The following is a 21828-nucleotide window of genomic DNA, read 5'->3' on the forward strand; positions in this document are numbered from 1 at the left end:
AGGCTCCTGCCCCTCTCCCACAGGAGAGGAGCAGGCTAGGGGGTGTACTCACCCCAGGACAGGGACCCATTGGTCCCTGCCCTTGCCCTACCTGTAACGCCCCTAAATTCAGTATTTAGGGGCTCCTTGAACCTTCCTTCCTAAGATCCCGATACCAACAAGAAGAAAGAAGATCAAGAAGAAGAAGAAGACCCGCCGCGCAGCTGCTAACAGGACAACAACAACTGACTTGGCCCCAGCCCTACCGGCCTGTTGATCCTGGAATCTGCTCCTGCCGAATCCCGGCGACCTCTGCGGACAGCAACCTTGGAACACCCAGAGGACCTGACTGGCTTGACCCTCTCGAAGATTGGGACTCCCCTCAGCAGAGGCTCTGCTGCAACAATCCACCTGGTGCCCACCAGGAAGCTCCGGACCAGCCCACTCTGCACCAGCCGAGCCCGAACCGGGCCAACCCGAACCAAGACCACGAGGACGTCCCCCCGGCGACTGGGACCCGAAGTCCAGTGCCCAAAGACCCTCCTCGACGAACCAGCCGACGCCTGCAGACTCAGAACCAGGGGCCACCTCAACCACGACCAGCTGAGGGTAAGCTTTTCCGACACCCCTGCACCCGGTGCCCTGCAGCCCCCTGTGCCTCTCTTTGGGGTACCTACCTGTGCTCCAACATCCCAACTTACCCCTCGAAGTGCTGGTCGCCCCCGGAGAGTCACCGGCCCCGAGCCTGAGGCATTTGTTCCTTTGTCAAGATCCTCATTGGATAACATTGAAAGCCCGATGGCTCAAAAGCACCCTGCAACCAGCCGCCCGAGTGCCGCTGGCTGTGACCTCTCTGTCCTAATCTACTTACCCCCTTGCCCTGAGCAAGTGACCAGGAGCCCAGCTCCCACAGCCACGTGGTCTACTAGCCAGCCGCCACCAACCGAAGGCCCCCTGCCTCTCATTGACTAACATGGGCCTAACTACCTCTGCACCCGGCCGCCCCTGTGCCGCTGAGGGTCTACTAACTGTGCCTACCTGATCCTGGGGACCCCTGAGACTGTGCCCAGAACCTTACCTTCACCAACCAAGAACTCACCTGGAGGCCGGTAAGTCACTTACCCGCCATTGGATAACATTGACCCATTTTGACTCAAAAATGTTTTAAGTGTGAAGTTTTGAAAACAGAAAATATTCCTGTAAAATCAGCCAAAGTCCGAATTCGAAAATACTCACCTGTGATCAGGAGAGAAGCCAGTACTGTACCTTTCAGCCCAGTACTGAACCGCCAAAGTAATCCCTGGCGGGTTTACTAGTAACCTGTATTTTTCTCCATAGGAATCCATGGTCTGCTTTTCTATGAAATTTCTTTTGTGTCTACTTTTGAAAACTGCAAATATTCTTCAAAAATCGTACGAAATACTGAAACGCAATTACCTACCTGTTTTAAGTTGAGCTCCCATTGCTGACCCTAGGAAACTAGTGCTGGGTTACAAAAGTAACGCGATCGTACTTTATCTGTAACCTGAATTTCCTCCCATTGGATAACATTGTAAGAATCAGCTTGAAAAGTTTCTAAGTGTGAACTTTTAAAACAACTTTATATTCAGGAAAATCCAACACAGTAACTAAAACTTTTTTGCTAATCTGGTTTCCGTTTAGACCCCAGGACTGAATCTACGACCTAGTCCTGGAACTACCAAAGTAATCCATAAAGTAATCAACTGTACACTCCTATGAAAAACCCCATTGAGCTCAACGCTAGAGTGTTTCAGAACTGTATTGCTATTAGCTATCCTGTAATTATTGTGTACACAAACTTATTGCTCCTCTGCAAAGTATTTACATGAGAGTACTCGTATCTCTAAATATATTTTTATAACTGTCGGTTCTAAAAATAAAACAACTATATCTAAGGATATAATAACAATTGGCCTGGAGTTCAGTTCTTGAGTGTGTGAAACCTTTTGCTGACTGAGTGTGTACAACAAATGTTTTACACTGTCCTCTGGTACTACCTTACTGCTCGACCAAGCTACCACTTTGGAGAGTAAGGTCAGTTCTGACTTTAACCTCTGTTAAACCTTTGGGGTTTGTGGACTCTATACACACTGTACTGCCTTATTGTCCAGTATATATAGAGCCACCTTCTCACAGATTCCAAGATTGGATTCAGCAATTTCAGAATTTTTACAGTTTTCAAAAGTTGACCGTGCAATTTTTGGGAGCAGTAGCCGGCCCGCTTGGCCCGAAGGCGCCGCGGAACCAGACAGAGGAGTGAGCGACCTCATGGCCGTGAGGAAGGCGTCGATCTCCTCCGGCGTCGCGTTCTGCCCAGGGACCGGCGGGTATGGAGCAGGCCGTGACGCCGGCCGCATCGGGGAGGAGGGGCGGGGGGGGGGGGGGGGGGGGGGGGTGGGGGTGGAAGAGTCGGAAGAGCCATGTCACTACTTCGACTTCTTGTGCCTCATACCTGAGAACTTGGAGCTCGAGGAGTGGTGTCGATCCTCTGAGCCGTGATGACTCCGGCCCCGCGACCGGTCCCTCGACCTCCTTCCGGACTGGGGCCTCGAACGGCGCAGGGCCGACTGCCGGAGCTCGAGGCACTTGCGGGACTTCGACAAGGCCCGGCAGTCACGACTTGTCATCGTGGTCGGGCCCCAGGCAATGTAGGCACCGGCGATGGGGTCGTTAGACTTCGAAAAATGATCAAAAATGATCGAAAAGTTTAGTCAAAAATTGACTAAGGGTACCACTGTTCCCGGATTGGCGCTTGCGGGCACGGAAAAAATAGGAACGGACGTCAGCACACGAGGGCGGCGTCTAAGTACTCCGGCGACGTCAGCCCGGCGCCAACGACGTCAGATGCGGAGCCGCAGACAACAGCTACCAACGCGCAAGGGTACTGCTACGCAAAAGTTTCCGGATCCAGTCTGACGCCTGGGGATATTCTAAGGTAAGGAATCTAATACTAACCTGTTTCTTTCAGATAAGAGGTACAGTATGTACAAAGTCCAGACAACCCTAATTGGCTTATAGAGTTTAAATTCGCCCCAAATGCTCTCTTGTGGTAGTGTGAGCGAGCAGTTTAGGCTTAGAAGGTAGTGTTAATGCATTTGTTTAACACATCAAATCAATAAATGAACCACATATTCTAGAAGCAACTCAAGAGAAATTTAGAAAAAGAACACGTATTTTTATATATTTGCAATTGGGCAAGTACTTTTCAGATTGTTTTTTTTTTTACAGTTTTCAGCAAAGTTAGCAAACAGTGCGTTTTTATGCTGTAATGCTTTCCTATTGAGAGAAAAACACTCACTGCATACAGGTATTTGCAATAGGATTTAGTGAGTCACCTTTAGGTCATGAGGTCCAAAGTTCCACCAGCAGTTCGCAGAGGATTTGTCTGCTTTCAGTGAGTGCAGCAGAGGGTGAGGAAGCTGTGGGGAAGAGCAGGTGGGCTCAGTAACTGCCTCCTTTTGAGATACTTTCTCAGCAAGCTCCTCCTGTCTGCAGATGCAGAGATCCACTCTGGCAGACATTATTTAGTCATAGTAACATTTATTTTGTTTTCTCAGCTATTACTAACCTTCACCCTTCGAACACATGTATTGTGCAGTAGGTTATATGACACACTTATTCTTTCTGGGTGGATGGGGGTTAAACAGCGTACAGCCCCTTTCAACGCCAGTGCTTAGTGAGGCACTGTTGGTGATTTACTTTCAACGAGTGTCTGGTTGCCTGTAGCTGAATCTCCCTGAGGACCTCCTGGTACCTAGGGCTGATTACCTCTGTTGACCTGCAGGCGGGTGTGCAGCTGTGACGTGCTAAAATGTGTCTTGTGCGAGTCAGTGAGACGTTTATATGCCTTTCAGAAAACACCTGGATACAGGGTTTGTAGAAAATCCAACTAGGACAAGTTACCCAAAAAATAAAAAGAGAAAGTCTAAGGTGAGATATGGCCATAAATCAAAGACACCCAGGAATGCTCAAAACAAAAGGTAGCTCACTCCCCCCAACCCCCCCCCCCCCCCCCACCCCACCTTGGCGCGGCTTGTTGTAGCACAGGTGAGTGAGGGAGATGGTATGGTACTAATGCCCCACCCTACTTCAGGCCACTGCAGGCCTCGGAGGACCCAGTCCATAGCATACTTACAGGATATCCACTCAAGATAAATTGATATATAATTGCTCTACACTGTACTTCAGAAGGATAGTGGGCTAGACTAATAAGCCTACTTGACTCCAAAGTCTGGTTCAAATCCTCACAGGAGCATTCAGTGTTTCATTCAATCAAGGGCGATACAATGAGTACCTCTGAATTTAGTATGAATATAGGCTCAACACATTCTGTTGTAGTCGGTGCTTCCTTTGAAAATGTGGCATGGACGGTGCTCTTCTGGGCTTCTACGGACTGCCTGAAGAATCCCCTTTTATGGGCACAAGTGAGCTGAGCCAAAGAGAAGTGAGGATATCCACAGAAGGCTGGTATTAGAAAGTTATGAGGGGTTGGTCAGTCAGCCACATAACAAATGGTAAGACCCTTCCCCAACCCTACTCGAGGTGTTGGGTCTTCAAGAAATATCCCATTGGTCGGCCTGACCTGTGTCCAGACGATTCTTTCTTCAAAGGCCTGTTCGACATCAGCTTGGGACAGGTGTTATGGCTTATTCTACAAGTAAGGTTTGTATTTGTACCTCACTTCGGTAGTGAATCTTTTGAAGTAGCAGTGCAGAGAATCGACGCTTCCCATAAGGTCTACTGCGGTGTCAGGGTGTCCATGTCAGGTGCGAGAGCTTCAGCCAAGTCTGTTCTTTCACATCACTTGGAATTTGTAGACCCAGAAGTATAAATAGACAGGGAGACTACAGTACCAGAATGCAATGGGAAATAACCAATAGCAAAGCCAATAGGTGTTGCATATGTGAGACCTATTGGTTTTGACATCTTTTTAATTGTTTTTAGCCATGTTGTACAGCAGCATGGTTTAAAGTAAAAAATATAAAGCACTATGATGCAGTTAGCGTTGAAATAGTCATATTGCTTTATTGTATTATTTTACATGTACTTTTAACCATGATGCACAGTAGCTGTGCTGCTGTATGACATGGCTTTAAAAAAGAAAAAAACACAAAGTCAATAATTCTCACATATGTGAGACCTGTTTACTTTGCCAACGGCATTGCGGCACTCAGCCACTTAACTGCTACCCTTGATGTATTTACTTAGCAGTCCATCAACCAGTCTGGTATTGAAAGCTAGCCCTATTTCAGATCCACTGTGCCACTCCACCCCCTGTAGCGCTTCCCTTCACTCTTAATGGAGTCCTGGCTACCAATGCGCCAAAGGACACACAATGGTATCCAGTTCGCTAACCAATACAGATGCAGCCACCAGAATCACATCAAATATCTGATGTACTGCTCCAAGTGAGTCCTGAGCCAATGTAGCTGGACAGCATGTGGGAGCAGGTGTATTCCCGGTCTAGCATGTACAGCACCTGGGATTTTACAGCAATGTGGCACATCATCAGGTCCTCAAAGGACCATCCTCACCCAAGGACAAATGCAAAGCCTCTGGCAATCCAAGCTACCTTTTGGAGTTCTGGCTCACAGCCACAATATCAGTCAATTGTCTCCTGAAATAAGCAGCGATGGATCCTAACAAGGAGGGATAAATCTTGAAGCAAGTTAGGTATTGCCTGCTCAAAACGTTTAAATACATCAACACAATCCCACAGAGAATTCACATTTACCACATGAATTCTTAGTACTCACAAGCTCCTTTCACAGGAAGTATACAAGATTGTCAACAAAAAAATCCTTTATGTAACAAATTGGGGATGGGGGGGTTGAGGTGAAGGGATGGTGATGGGGAAACACGTTGATGGTGGTACGGGGGGCGGGGTGTCAAGAAACCATGACTAAGTCTAAATGGTACTGTCCAAAAGATCCTCACACCTAGATTATTCACATTCGGTTTCAAAAGAATCACAAGCTCTTGCCTGAACCCTAAACGGTGTACTTCAGTCCAGAAAATTAGAAAAAACATCAGCTGCATACGAGAGCAAACCACCTTTTCGTGGACTTCCAATCAGACTAACACCCAAAACTGGATGGTCACGCAATTAAAAACCTAGTAGTGAGCAGCTGTCACTTCTAGGTATACACGATTCATGCTAGTTTGATTAAGAGCCTCACTATGGATGCATTCGGACCCATAACCAGCAAATATCAAATGTTTAGCTCTTAGTATGAATCATAATGTTTCTTAGTATGAGGTTTGTTGGTGAATTTCATGATTTGTGATGATCTTCTACTAGCCCAGAGTAGTGTTCTCTAAAATGATCCATTTAACTACAGTAATTACTAAAGACTTTAAGATCTTCAGTTAAGTAGAGCCCTCAAATTATTCAGTGTCTAAAACTAGAAACTACATGCATCTCCAACCTAAAGCAGACAATTATAGAGAGATAAACTGCAAGAGTGCATTTTACAGATTACTACCCACCTCACAGATTGCATTTGGGAGTACAGCAATCGGTGTGATCCACAGGCTCAATAAAGTAAAGGGTTTGCAAAGCCAGGGACTTATCATTGACAAATATATACATTCATGGCCGTATTGTAGACTGCAGATGTAGAGCAAGCAAGTAAATAATAAAGCAGATCTTATACAGCTTCAGTAAACAAACCGATTTTGTTTCTTATACTAATATGTAAAGCCTGAACTTCTGTAAAGTATTAGGGATGCACATAAGATGATAAGAGGAAATAAAGAGTTTGGGATCTTCAGAAGAGTAATACAGATTGCCCAAGTCCCGATCTTATGTGACACTCAAACCTACAATATTGTCAAGACTTATTTCATCTTTACATTCATGCTTCATTGCACTGAAAGAACCCATGCAACCTGTTTGAAGAAGCCCAAACTCACAAACACAATAAATACCTGCAGTAAACTTTGCATCTGTGTTTTGCTGTTGTTGAAGAAAGATGTGTTCTGGTCAGTCACATGGCCAATTGTGGCACTTGCATTGTCAACCCACTGCTCTGTCTCCAGGCACACTGATGTGAGCCCACTTCTCAGCTCTACACAGCGTGTGGCAGAATCCTCCACAGTAGTAATGCTTGAGTCTGTTAACTGCCTGATCTCTTGTGCTAGGTTTTCCATATTTGAATTAAACTTCATGTGTTGGGAGTCGGCACGGTCAACCACTTCATACGACTGCCTGTGGGGGAAATGCATATTATATTAAGGAAAAATAACAGCTTAAACATTAGCTAAGACCTGCAAACATTTAATATGACAAACGTACAGTGCCTTTAAAACTAGCTACAATCAAACTAGAGAATATACATGTAGGAAGCGGTAGCTGTATATGGTACGGACACTAGGTGTTTACACTGTGCACAGAGTCCAGCCATTCCTCAAAAGTGTACAGGGCTCAATGTAAAACCCAAAGTGCTCTATTAGTAGTAGTGTAGGCAGGCAGCCTTGGGCCTAACACAATGTGTAATCCACTTATTGCACACACATGACCAACAAGGGAAACACGACTCAAAAAGGAGAGCCACACCAATTTTATAAAAATAAGCGGTGTGTTTTTTTTTTTTTTAGACCAAGATAATCACAATAAGGTAAGTACATTTTTAACTAACAAAAGGTTTCACCTTAAAAAGTTGACGCTGCAATTTCTGAACAGTTCAATGTTATACTATGGAGGAAAACAATGCGTTTTAGCAGGTAAGCACAACACTTACAATTCTAGTCTTCGGGACCAAAGGTCCGCAGGGGACAGGTAAGTACCAAAACTGCATCACTAACGGCACAGGGGCAGCCAGGCACTGAGGCCAAAATCAGAGTTCGGCCCAATGCATTTCAATGGAGACCTGGGGAGAGGGTGGAGACCATTTGGTCGAAGCCACACTGCTTGCAGGCAAGAAAATCGGTTTCAGGGGCCAAGCTTTGGAGGTGAGGGAAGCACGGGCCACAAAGCAGACCCAAACGTACACCACCAGCAGCACAAAAGCAGCCGGGTGCAGGGTGCGATTTCAGTGTCTGTGCCCAATGCTTTTCAATGAGAATTCTGCTTCCGACAAATAGGCTGCAGGCGTCGCACAGGAGGTTGCAGGAGGGAGACAAACACCAGCAGAGGTAAGTAGAGATGTAGGGGACGTAGAAGTTCTGTTGATTCAGCTCACCAAGGCGCAGGGACTTCGGGTGCAGGGTTGCCTTTAGACGTCAGTCTTCTTATCGTAGCCGTTCACAGTCCGGGTGAGCCTCTGGATTCAGGCTCCAGCTGTCGTTGTGGAGTCCAGGAGGGGTCAGCCAATGCATGACTTGAGATCAGGATCACTACGGATCGAGTGTGGCACCTCATCCCAGGATGTGCATGGTTTCTGCTCCCAGAGAGCAGAGGCTGTCCACCCAGGGGTCCAGAAACATGTCCGAGTGTGGCTGGCTAACTAAAGCCAGTGGCCATACCAAGGTCGGTAGGTTTTCAGGGTGCACCTATGAGGTGCCCTCTCAGTATATGGTTTGATACATCTCACATTGGCATCAGAGTGGATTTATTACATTGGAGTTGTTTGGTACCAAACACTGTGTTCAGTGACGCCATCATGGGGTTGTGGAACTAGAGTTGTTGAGTTTCCAGCCCATGTTCTCTCTATGGCTTCCATTGCACTTGCACCACTAAGGAATGGACCCTAATGATCTAGGGGCATCTCTGCTCATGCAGATATGCCACCACCTGATGTATAGTGCACCCTGCCTTAGGGCTGCAAGGCCTGCTAGAGGGGTGACCTACCTATGCCTTTGGAAGAAATAGCTGGCATAACAGGTATGTTGACTGTTTTGTCTGCGCCAAACATGCTGCAGTGGCAGTCTGTCTATCCTAGGTGAGGAGTACATAGGGGACCCTCTTCAGTCCGAATGCCCTAGGTACGTATGTATTCTTTACTAGGGACTTACAGGGGGCCTGAAGGTCCAATTGTGGATCAGTTTTAGGGAAAGAACACTGTTACTGGGAACCTGGACAGCAGGGAGCCAGTACTCTACTGAAGGTCTGAGTCCTTGTTAAAATACAAAAGAATCAAGTAACTTGGCCATGGCTCTGCCTACTTTGCAATGTTACAAAAGCAAAGTAAAGGCTTTAAAGATATTCCTACAATCAAATGGAAGGTTCTAGCAATTTCCGAGGTCTCTTGTTCCAGATCTGAAACAATCCAATTGCCGGTTTAGCTTGCAAAAAACCATTACCATGATAGAGTCGGGGGTACGTTAAATCCTTAAACCAATGTATATGTTGCTTGTTCAATGCACAGATGAAATATGAAATTGTAAAATGTCAAAAGACCTCCACTCAAGGACAGATGTCAAATTCATACCAATTATTGATTAAAACGCTTGACATTATACTATTTGTACTGGTTGTCTGACCTTTAGATTTCTCAGCTTTTCCATGGACAATGCCATTTAAAATTCAACAAAATGCTACACGCAGATTGAATTTCATTGGCCGCGCCTAGAAAGCCATTAAGGCAGATACTTCTGTCAGAAAGTGGTACTGTCTCAAAAGGGCCTGAAGACTGTTGACAAGAACCGGTAACTACTTCTCGATTCATTGCTAGTCCACAGCATAAATGGAGCATTGCTTACAGTTATCTGGGTACAGTTCTGAACTGTCTGGGTAGGTCAAAGTAGGTAGGATGACCAGGACAAAGTTGCTGCCTCCATGTCCTTAACATGATCTTAACAGAAAACGAAAAGCTCTTTGACATACAAATGAAAGGTGCCAAAATATCATTCCAAACACAAGGAGATGGACGGAGCGCTGCAACTTTTCCGACACTCATCCCCAGTCACACATCTGGGTTGAATCCATCATCACTTTGCCACCCCAGTTCAGACACAGCTATATGCAAATCAGTCTTGACACGGTGCCTCATGGGTACAGTCCAGCCCGAACTGCCAAGCCACGTCTTCCCTGGACAGGAAACAAGCATCCTGGGATCAGTTTCGGGCCAACAGCCCTTATCCGCCGGGCTAGCTTGAATCCAGTGGCAAAGTGAAGCAAGGAACGCACGTCTGGGCATCGCCTGCCAACTTAGGGTGAACAAAGCAAACACAAGGAGATGATGGCCGGAGTGCTGAAACTTCAGACACTCACCCCCAGTCACAGATCTGGGCTGAATCATCATTTTTTAGCTCACTTCGCCACCCCAGTTCAGACACAGCAATATGCAAATCAGTCTTGACACTGTGCCTCATGGGACGGGTATACCCAGACGTGGGTTTAAGGCTCTCCATGCTACTGGAGTCAAGCTATCCTGGCTGATGAAGGGTGAAACCCCAAAAACCGGTCCTAGGATGATTGGTTCCAATTCAGGGAGGACTTGGCTTGGCAGTTAGGGCTGGACTGTTCCCATTGGGTGCAGTGTCAAGACTGATTTGCTAATGGCTGGGTCTAAACTGGAATGGCATGGTGAGCAAAAAAACAATGAATTTAGGCCCAGATCTCTGTACTGGGGTCAATGTGTGACATCGTTCTGCATTCTGCCCATCAATTCTTCTTTTGGCATTTGCCAAAAGATAACAGAAGAGTGGTCCATGGGAGCAATTACACCAAATAGAAAGAACCTCTTTGGGATATACAGTGCTGTTCGTAGATGCACAGCTGAAAGACTGCTATAGATTTTTAGCCCCAAATTGGCAGTAGAATACCTGGTGTATGAGCGTTGGTGGTCGAGGAATTGGATAGGTTTGCCAGCAGTGGTATAGGTTAATATATTTAGTCCGTAGTGATTTAAAGTATGTTTAAAAGGTCAACGTTACAGATTACATTAAAGGTAGCAGAAAAAATATGGACAGTGAGACTTTGAGAACAAGTTCTTTATGGTTTCTTCTTGCAGGGTGCGTCACCTCTTACTTGAGGATCCAGAACTCTTTCCCTTGACAGCTATAGCCAATTCCACCCCAAAAAAATCTACAGGAGTGTAGGAAACTGGCTCTATATATAATGTGAGAAAGTGGCTCTATATATACTGGACCAATGTAAGGTACAGTGTGTATAGAGTCCACAATCCCCAGAGGTATAACAGAGGTTAAAGTCAGGTCTGACCTTACTCTCAAAAGTGGTAGCTTGGTCGAGCAGTAAGGCAGTACCAGAGGACAGTGTAAAGCATTTGTTGTACACACTCAGTCAGCAAAAGGTTTCACACACAAGAACTGAACTCCAGGCCAATTGTTTTTATATCCAAAGATACAGTTGTTTTATTTTTAGAACCAACAGATATCAAAATATACTTTTTGCGATAGGAGTACTCTCATGTAATTAATTTTGCAGAGAGGCAATAAACTTTGAAAACACAATAGGTACAAAGGTTGCAGTAGGCAACAATTCTAAACGCAATTTAACATGGAGCTCAATGGGTTTTTCTACATAAATGCAGCTGATAAATTTATCGATTACTTTTGGAACTCCAGGACTGTATCCTAGATTCAGTCCCGAGGTCTAAGCTGAAAACAGTTTAGTAAAAACGTTTTAGTTATTGCAATGATTTTTAAAGAATAAAAAGGTATTTTAAAAGTTCACACTTGAAAATCTAGCAATGTTATCCAAAAGGGAGAAAGTTCAGGTTACAGGTAAAGTACGTTCTCGTTACTTTTGTAATCCAGTACTGGGCTCCTAGGTCCAGCACTGGGGTCTCTACTTAAGACAGGCAAGTAATTACGTTTCAGTAGTAGGTACGATTTTTAAGGAATATTTCAAGTTTACAAAAGTAGACAGAAGAAACGTCATAAAAAAGCAGACAATGGATTCCTATGGGGAAAATTCAGGTTACTAATAAACCCGGTTAGGATTACTTTTGCGGTTCAGTACTGGGCTGCAAGGTACAGTACTGGCTTCTCTCCTGATCACAGGTGAGTACTTCGGAATTCGGTTGATTTTATAGGAATATTTTAGCGTTTCAAAACTTCACACTAAGAAGATTTTTCGAGTCAAACCAGTCAATGTTATCCTATGGCAGGAAAGTGGGTTATCGGTTTCCAGGCGAGTACTCGACTGGTGAAGTTAAGGTTCTGGGCATAGACTCCGGGGTCCCCAGAGTCAGATAGGTACAGTTGGTTCACCCTCAGCAGCAAAGGGGCAGCCGGGTGCAGAGGTAGTTAGGCCCAATGTTATCCAATAAAAGGCAGGGGGCCTTCGGTTGGTGGCTGCTGGCTAGCAAGCCACGCGGCTGTGGGAGAAGGGCTCCTGGTCACTTACTCAGGGCAAATGGGGAAGTAGAATAGGACAAAGGTTGCACTGCCAGAGGCACTCGGGCGGCTGGGTGCAGGGTGCTTTTGAGCCGTTGGGCGCTCAATGTTATTCAATGGAGATCTTGAAAAGGGAACCAATGCTGCAGGCTTGGGGACGGAGGATTCTCTGGTGCGACCAACACTTCGAGGGGTAAGTTGGGATCTTGGAGGCTAGGTAGGCACCCAGGAGTTGGGCACAGGGGGCCGGGGGTGCCGGGTGCAGGGGTGTCTTTTGAGGTCGGGAAATCTTACCCCCTGCTGGTCGTGGTTGGAGGATTCCCTTGCTCTGAGGCTGCAGGCGTCGTCGGGGTCATCGAGGAGGGTCCTTGGGCACTGGATTCCAGGTCAGAATCGCCAGGGGGACGTCCTCCGGGTCTTGATTCACTCCAGCACAGGCCAGACTTGGCGGGTGCAGAGTGTGCAGGGTTCGCGGTTCTGGGCTGATGCCAGGGCTTGTTACTTGCTTTGAGCAGTACCACTGCTCGTGGGAGACCCAGGTAGTCAGAGTCACAAGGCAGTCAGGTCCTCCGGGATTTTTGAGGTTGCTGACCACTGGAGACGCCGGGGTTTAGCAGGGACAGGTTCGAGGGTCAACAGACCAGTAGGGCTGAGGCCAAATCAGTTGATATCTTCCTCTTTTTAGCAGCTGCACAGCAGGTCTTCTTCCTTGATCTTCTTTCTTGTTTCGTAATCTGGATCTGTGGAAAAAGGTTCAGGGTGCCCCAAAATATTAAATTTAGAGGAGTTACAGGTAGGGCAAGGGCAGGGATCAATGGGTTCCTGTCCTGGGCTGGGTACACCCCTAGCCTGCTCCTCTCCTGTGGGAGGTGGGCATGAGCCTAGCTGTGATTGGGCAGGGCTCCCCATCTTCAAGATGGCCAGAGCCCGGGGTCGTGCATCACCTCTCCTCTCCCACCTGAGGGGTGGAGTTGGCACAGGCTGGCACACCCCCCTTTCTGACGTAGGGTTTCCCGCCAGTCTTCCCGCCAGAGTGGGGGTCAGAACTGGTGGGGGGACAGTTGCTGAGCACAACAAGTGGTCTGGAGAAGCTCACAAAGGCGGAATGCCTTTGAAGCTTCCCCTGCCCATCCGGGTGGAGGAGGCTTGGCACCTCTTCCCAGGATGTGCATTGTTGCAGGCCTAGGAGCGCGGGAGCTCGCCCCCCAGGGGTCCAGCAACATGTCTGCTGTGTGGCAGCAAGGCAGCCTCTCAGACAAGACGTGGATTGTAGGTTTAGGTTTCAGGGGTATCACTCAGCCACCCCAGTTCAGATATGGCTTGGCAGTTGGGGCTGGACTGTTCCCATGAGGCACAGGGTCAGACTGATTTGCATATGGCAATGTCTGAACTGGGGTGGCAGAGTGAGCTAAAAAATGGTGATGGATTAAACCCAGATCAGTTGACTGGGGGTGAGTGTTTGATTTGCTCAAACGCTCCGTCCATCATCCCCTTTTGTTTCACAAGACAGCTAGATGACAGCTGCCCAAATAGGAGATGGCTTTTAGGATAGTCAGCCTCTGCAAGCTGTGCAATGTACATTGCTAATATTTAGATTGAGAACCAGGGAAATAAAAGATAGAAGAAAGACTGCATCAACCCATGCTACAGCGATAATCCAGAAGACAGGAAATCCTCAGTTAGATATCAAAGGCTTTAAGCAATTTGTTCATAGGTCACATAGATGGGTAGCCTAGTACAACAAGAGAATGAGACCTTTCAGTACAGATCACAACAGCACAATATTGTGAAGTCTAAATGAGTGCAAACTCAGCTTTTAAAGATCTTCCACCGTAATGACGGTAAATTGGAGCATTTCATAATTGTCATTACAATCCTAGTTAGGGACCTTGAATGACCAACCACACACATTACATATATGCTAGAGATGCTATGGACCTTTCAAGAAGAGTTCTGAAGGAACACTAGGAAGAAACTCTAATATTCCAAATATCACTCAGAGCTTATGTTTTATTTAAATCGTGCAAGAACCAATCTAGATCCCTTTTATTCCGGCTATGCACTAAAACAGACCAATTTCCTTTTCTTCTAAACCATGGCTTTTGGGATAATTAAAGGAATCCACATAAAATGAATCCCTGATGTGTGCATCAACCTAACAATTGATTTGTGAGGACCGACATTAATGGAGGCTTCCAGGATTTGTCACTTCTGACCTTCGGGAGCACAGGTACTTCTTCCTGGGGGGCTGCAGTGTCAGGCTGGCCAGGGAGTTGCCACACAGTGAACCAGACTTTGCATCTAAAGGGCTTGCGTACTGCAGGGAAGTAGCTCGTCTACTCCAAGGGAGATTGCTGGCAATTTGCAAAAGGCTCGCAGTCTACCAGGGTACTTGAAGATGCCCATCTGCAGGATCAGTCAATTGGTGACAATTGTCGAGACGAGGGCAGACAGGCAGGGTTTGGCACCCAAATTCCACAGCAGTCTTCAGTTCTAGTTCTCTTGCACCTCTTTGTCCTCTTCTTCTGGATCAGTCAGATCTGAGTTCCTGGCATCAGGGATGCCTCCTAAATACTCAATTTAGGGGTGTTAAGGGGAGTGACCGGTAGTAGCCATTAGGCGACTTACCTTTAGGGTGACTTCACCCTCTTTGTGACCACTTCATGTGGGTAGTGGGCATAACCCTGTTTAAGTGAACTTAAATTCACCAAAATCCTGGATGGTGGAATTCTAGTTTTCGTATTCAATCAAGTAGCCCACCTTAGGGGTGGAACTAGCCTGATAGGGAACACACCTCCTGATTAGCTAATTTTCTTGCCTGCAATGTTGCCAAATGGGCACGGGTAGCAATTCCACTGTTTGGGAGAAGCCTGGGTGGCATATCAAAGGCAGCAGAGGCCTTTGAAGCTTCCAGCATTGATATTTGGATTACGTATCCATCCTGCTTGGAGGAGGTGACACCTCCAGCCGGAGCAGGAATGGTTTCTGCCTTCAGAGTGTGGGCTCGCACCAGCAGTGGGTCAGAAACCGCTCTGTGGTTGCAGGTTGGCCTACACCAATCAGCCAGTACACTAGTAGTGGATATGTTTTCAGGGGCTCCAAGTTGCCCTATGGGTGGAGGTATTAATGAATTCATCACTGATATCAGTGTGGGCTTATTAATACGAGCTGTTTGATACAAAACCTCTTTAGATTCAGTGAAGTAATCATGTAGCTGGGGAACTCCTAATCACCAGTGCCCAGTACATATACTCAAGACGGCTTCCCTGTTCTCTGGCAATATCCAAGATTTGACATGGGCATCACAGGGGGCATATCTGCTCGTGCAAATATGTCCTCACATGTAATATAATTCACCCTGCCTTAGGACTGTAAGGCCTGCTGTAGGGGTGAATTACCTATACTACAAACAGTGTCTGCAGGCATGGCACACCACAGGTTTACTAGGGACTTACAGGGGGTGCTAAAGGTATTCCCAATTGGGAGAACTATTGTACAGTTTTAGGTAAAGAGATACAGCACTGGGGACAGAGACAGCAGGAACCCAGTGCACTTCTATCAAAATTACATCAAGCTCCAGGCAAAAGGCGGGGGTGACTATGTCAAAAAGTGGCACTTTCCTACACGGAGACCTTGAACTACCCATGCAGCAACACCATACCCCATGGGACCAAAGGGAACAGGAAGACGCTACCAGAGCAGAAAAAAAACTATTATTCAGTTTTTGGGAGAGACCGTGGACAACAATTCTCACATGAGTACAATAAAGTCTTAAAATATTTACCTCTGGAAGGAAAATATCAAAGTAAAGTACAAGTACTAAATACCGGATGCGATCCACCACAGGGATTTTGTCAGCGCCAAGATGCTCCTTCCGGAGCGACCGTCGCGCTCTATAAATACCAAATACAAATACAAGTGATAGACATACAGCATAAGCGATGTAGGCAACACCAGCAACATAGTTAGCACTGGGCACAATCTGGAACATGGAAGGATTTGAAGAGGACGTTGTCATGGGAACACTGAAAGTACTCCACATTTATGGAGTAAGCTATAAAGGCAGGTCTTTATATTTACATCTGTCTTTTTAATATTTGACATTTACCAACAGTTGGGAACACATTAAAAAATTAAACTTGGAAATGTAACTTCTACTTACATCTCAACATCTGCCTTTAAGCCAACAAGAGACTTTTGCAGGTCCCCGCCTTTTGTTAGAATGTTACTGAAGTTTTGTTGTGTCTCCAGGACCAACATGTTCAACTGATTTTGCAAGGTAGTAATGATCTTTGTTGTACCCTAAAAATAGTACAGGTTTAATATATGAAAATAAGCAAGCAGCTAAATAGTTCATACAATGAAAAGTCTAAATATATGATCACATTTGGAGAACTATCATCTCCTTGCCACCACCTTCTCAGGTCATGAAGAATATGTAAGGGACTAACTAAGATCTAATGCAGTGTGTTCCAGAAAAGAATACAATGTTCCCCACTAATGTCAATAAATTAAGCAGCTTCCAAAAACACACAGTAACTTTTCTGGTATCAATTCTATCTCAAAGATGCTTGCCATCAGAAACCTATTTTAATTTCAACTTTTGTTAAATACTGTGATTTAAGCAACGCTTAAATACACACTCTACCATGGAAGCGTTCAAATCAAGAGACTGTATCAAAAACACATTTAGTAAATATATATTTATCTATGAATAAGTAATAGCAAAGGGGAAATAACTACATCATTCAAAAACTGACAACTTCTAGCACAAAGAAACGTACCAGTTGAAGAAATACGGTGTGCGTTATTATTCCTGGTTGAGATAATCAACATCTGTTCTTACAGGAAAGTCCAAGCTAATATTATTACCATGCGTTCACTTTACTTAAACCTCACAACGACCATAATGATAAGCATGAAGAACAAATTACTTACCTTCATTATTAGTGTATCTGTAAGAGATATATATTAGTTATAGATGCCTTACCTTCAAATTACCCCCAAGCGTCAGACTGGATCCGTAGACATTTTTATTTAGCAGTACCCCCGCGCGTCAGACGTCGTGATTGCCGGGATGACATTGCGGTGTCTACTTAGACGCCACCCCTGCGCGCTGACGTCAGTTCTGACACGACTTTCCACACCAGAAGCGCAGAGCCATGCAAGACACTGACCACTGATGCACAAAACTGGGGCCCTGGAAGGGACTCCCTATCACTAGAAGTCAGTGTAACAGGGAGGATAGGTGGGGCGGTAAGGAATCTATAAGTAATATATTTCTCTTACAGACACATTGTTACCGAAGGTACACACCTACTTGATCTTTGTTTTCCCACCAAAGTGAGGGGTTTGAACCAGGGGTGGCCATCTGCTGCTAGAAGCAGAGGCTGGGGTCATATATAAAGGCGGCAGGCCTTTGAAGCTTCCCTCTTAAGTACTGTGCCCATCCTAGGGGAGGGGGGGTGGGGGGGGGTGACACCTCCGCCCAGGATGGGCTTTTTTCTGGCCTCAGAGAGCAGGGGCTCTCGACCAAGGGGTCCAGAAACATGTCTGGTGGTGGCGGCAGGCTGCCTAAAGCCAGTCAGAGACCACACCAGGGTTGGTAAGTTTTCAAGGGGCACCTCTGAGGTGCCCTCTGGGTACATATTTTAATAAATCCCACCAGTGTGAGTTTATTAGGAGGAGCTGTTTGGTACCAAACACTCCTGGGTTCAGTGAAGCCATCATGGTGCTGGAGAACTAGAGTTGTCTAGTTTCCAGCCCATGTACTCACTATGGCTTCATTGGCTCTTACAATATTATATATAATATTAATATTATATATTGTTAAATATACTTGGATATTGTAGGTGCATATCTGTTCATGCAGATATGCCCACACCAGAGAAAGAGTGCACTGTGCCTTAGGACGTGCAAGGCCTGCTAGAGGGGTGATTTGCCTATATCTTAGGCAGTGCTGTTGGCCAAGGCACACAGGCAGTGTGCCATGTTCACTTTGTCGTTTTTTACTGCACCAAGGAATGCAAGTGGCAGTGGCATGGCCTTGGTGAGGTGTCCCTAGGGGGCCCTCTTCTATCCCCCATGCCCTAGGTATCAAGGGTACTATTTACTACAGACTGAAGTTGTGCTAATCGTGGTATAGTTTTAGGGAATGAGCACTGGCACAGGGTACCTGGTTGGCAGGAACCCTGTGTAGTTACAATCGAAACCGCATAATTTTCCAGGCAGAAAGGGGAGGCTAAGTATGTCTAAAGAGGAACTTTCTCACAAAGTGCCAACCTCCTCTCTTTCCTTTAGTCTTGGAAGGAAAGGATTTTCATATGTTGCAGCATGCTGCCTTCGGTGATGGATAAAGACAACAAATACACTGCTCATATGGGTCAGAAGTACATATTTTTTATTCACAGGTAGAAGAATTTCAAGATCGATTTTTTTCTGTCAGTCATGATGACTGTTGGTGACAGAGAACAGATCTCCGTGGCCCAGAACATGGGGATTTTCCACAAAAAAATATCCTAAAACAAATAAAGCTCTGAAAGCTGTCAAGTCCAGGGTAGGTCAGGGCCATAACAGCGTAGGTCACAGAGAAGTTAGAGCTGGGCTCTACTCTGGGACCAACTCTCATACATCTCGTAAAAGCGCGAGGTGTGGTGGCCCCTAGAGGGCAGTAAGGGAGCTTAGCACTTCCCCCTTTATTGACTGAAATTTGGGTTGTTTCAAATCAGAAATACGTGCTACATAATAAACAGTTGTTAAGACCTATGGCAATTTTAACATGGTTTACTGTTATTTGAAGGTACCTTGGATCCCTAGACTCAAGACTGGGTACGATTCACACATTTAAATTTAGGAAAGATTAAAATCTGGAAGAACCCACATACGTCGGTTTCGGCACTATTAGTAACACTAGAACTCAAAGGCGGCAATGGAAAAACAATCTCCCACTGGCCACCAAGGCACACAATTGCAGGGAAGATCTTTGATTTCTGGATTCCTTACTCTGAGAAACCTTCATATCTTTGTCTAGAAGAATTCCTGAACCTTTTCTCGGGAAAATAAGAATTTCCAGACCTATCAGAATATGGCCCGATGGATCACCAGTCACTTAGTCCTATACTAGTACTATTTTGTAAACCATGCACCTCATCTCTGTGGCTTTGTCTAGCAACAGTGGGCAGTCTTAAACCTACTCAAACATCAGCTTAACGGCCTTCATGTGGCTTCCTCAGAGGATTCAAAATGATGAACCCAATCTTAAATCACATTTCCATTGTACCGGTCAGATTCCCACACAACACCCCCTGAAATTGTTGGAGTTGTGCATAAACCGCTGTAGAGCTTTACAAAAGAAAGATTTTGAATATAGGGCTCTACAAGAGTTCCTGGTGCAGCCACCTGTCAATGGACCATACATTTGTTCTATTCGCAAAGAAAACTCCTGAAAGGCCGGATCAGAGGTCACATTTAAAAAGGTGCAGGAAGCTGGCTCTATATATACGATACCAAAGTAAGGTATATTGTGTGCACAGAGTTCAGTGGGTCCCTAGAGGCTTAAGTAGACAATGCTAAAAGCTTTATCTGTGGTAGTGTGGTCGAACAGTAAGACTTATCAGAGGGTAATTTTAAGCATTTATTGTACACTCGCATATCAAGAACTAGAGCACATACTCAAAGACTCAATACAGACCCATTGTTTTGTATTAAAAAGTTATTACTTTGTTATTTTATTTCTAGAACCAAGAGAAACTCAGTTGCAGGTAAGTACCAGATTAAAAGTAGCAATACCTTTCAAACGCAGTTTGAATGGTTTTGCAAGGTAGAAGAAAGTGCTTTACATTAATTAAAATACTTTTGTAAAATCAGTTTAGCATAGTAGAACTTATCAATTGAAACAGATCAACTTTTGTATGGAATTGGTTTGAAAATACGATCCTATGGATGGAAAACAAGGTTATGCATTAGCATGTAAATACGCAGCTTACAATTCCAATCTTCTGGGTTTGGACCAACACAGGGAAAGGGTCAGTTCAAGGTAGGTACTGCACCACCAACAGCACTGGGGCGGATTGGTGCCGAGGTCACTGGCCCAATGTTAGTCAATGGGGACTGGGGGTACCTCGCACAGGGATGGTTTGCAAGTACATGTGGTTTCAGGGCACAGGTCCAGAGGTTCAAGATCAGCACGGAGGGGGCCACAAGGCAGCATCAAAGCTACACCACATGCGGCACAGGGGCGGCCGGGTGCAGAGTGTAAAATCAGAGTCCGGCGCCCAATGTGTTTCAATGGGGAATCTTGGTCACAGAGCGGCAGCAGGCTCAGGCCAGAAGACTGGTTGAAGGTGACCACTGGGTGTGCAGGGAAGTTTGAGAGTTGAGGGACACATGGGCACCATCAGCTGGGCTCCCCAAAGTTCGGGGCAGAGGATGCAGAGGTGCCTTTTGGCATCGAATTTACATTACCATAGCCAATCACGGTCAGGGGGACCCTTCAGGTTTTGGCTGCAGGAGACTTCGTGGGGTTCAGGAGGGGTCAGCCACCGATTGAGACGAGGCAAGGATCACTGGTGAGACTTCACAGGACAGTTAAGCCACTCAGCCCGTGGGCTTCTGGTGCAGAGTGGGCAGTGGTGACGGATCCACCTGGATCCAGGATTCTCGAAGACGGATTTTTTTCTGGACCTTCCGTTGTCCTCAGGAGATCTGGACTTTATTGAAGAGTGACAGTCTTCTTGGGGTTCATGGAAGTCCCTGGCCACGGCACAGGCTTGGTCTTCTTCGCAGGCTCGAGAAGCAGGAGACAGGCTGATAGGGCTGGGGCCAAGGCAGTACGTGTCTGTAAGAAAGTGGCTCTGTATATACTGTTCCAAAGTAAAGTACAGTATGCACAGAGTCCACAGAGGTTTGCAGAGGCTAAAGTTAGATATAACCTTACTCTCTAAAGTGGTAGCTTGGTCGAGCAGCAAGGCAGTATCAGAGGACAGTGTAAAGCATTTGTTGTACACATTCAGTCAGCAAACGGTCCCACACACTCAAGAACTGAACTCTAGGCCAAATGTTTTGTATAAAAAAAATATTGTTTTTATTTTAGAACCACAAGTAGGTATAATACTTTCTCAGCGGCTGTGGGAGCTGAGCTCCTGGTCAGTTACACAGGGCAAGTGCGAAAGTAGGATAGGACAGATGCTGCACTTCCAAGGCACTCGGGCGGCTGGGTGCAGGGTGCTTTTGGGCCATCGGGCGCCCAATGTATTTCAATAGGAAAGCTGCAAGACAAACAAAGGCTGCAAGCACGGGGAGGGAGATTCTTCAGGTGCGATCACCAGTTTGAGAGGTAAGTTGGGAAACTGTAGGTTAGGTAGCCACCCTGGAGTCTGGCACAAGGGGCCGTGGGGCGCCGGGGTGTCTCTTGGTGTCGGAAAATCTTACCCTCAGCTGGTCGCGGTTGGAGGGGTCCTTGGCTGTGAGGCTGCAGGCATCGTCAGGAGCGTCGAGGAGGGTCCTTGGGGTGCTGGATTCATGGTCACAATCGCCGGGGGACGTCCTCGTGTCCTTTGTTCACGGAGGCACAGGCTGGGCTTGGCG

At 46.2% G+C, this 21828-nt stretch overlaps 1 protein-coding gene across 1 annotated transcript in view; it reads right to left on the reverse strand.

Moving 5' to 3' along the window:
- The window catches only part of KIF11 (kinesin family member 11), a 246006-nt gene that overhangs the window by 67960 nt on the left and 156218 nt on the right, over positions 1-21828 (reverse strand). The window contains exons 18-19 of the mRNA XM_078643407.1: positions 16406-16545; positions 6931-7210 (exon numbers count right to left, since the gene is read on the reverse strand). Of these exons, the coding sequence (XP_078499533.1) occupies positions 6931-7210; positions 16406-16545 (420 nt within the window). The remainder of the gene's footprint in view (positions 1-6930; positions 7211-16405; positions 16546-21828) is intronic.

This window comes from Lissotriton helveticus, chromosome 5_1, assembly GCF_964261635.1.
Source record: "Lissotriton helveticus chromosome 5_1, aLisHel1.1, whole genome shotgun sequence".
Lineage (NCBI taxonomy): Eukaryota > Metazoa > Chordata > Amphibia > Caudata > Salamandridae > Lissotriton > Lissotriton helveticus.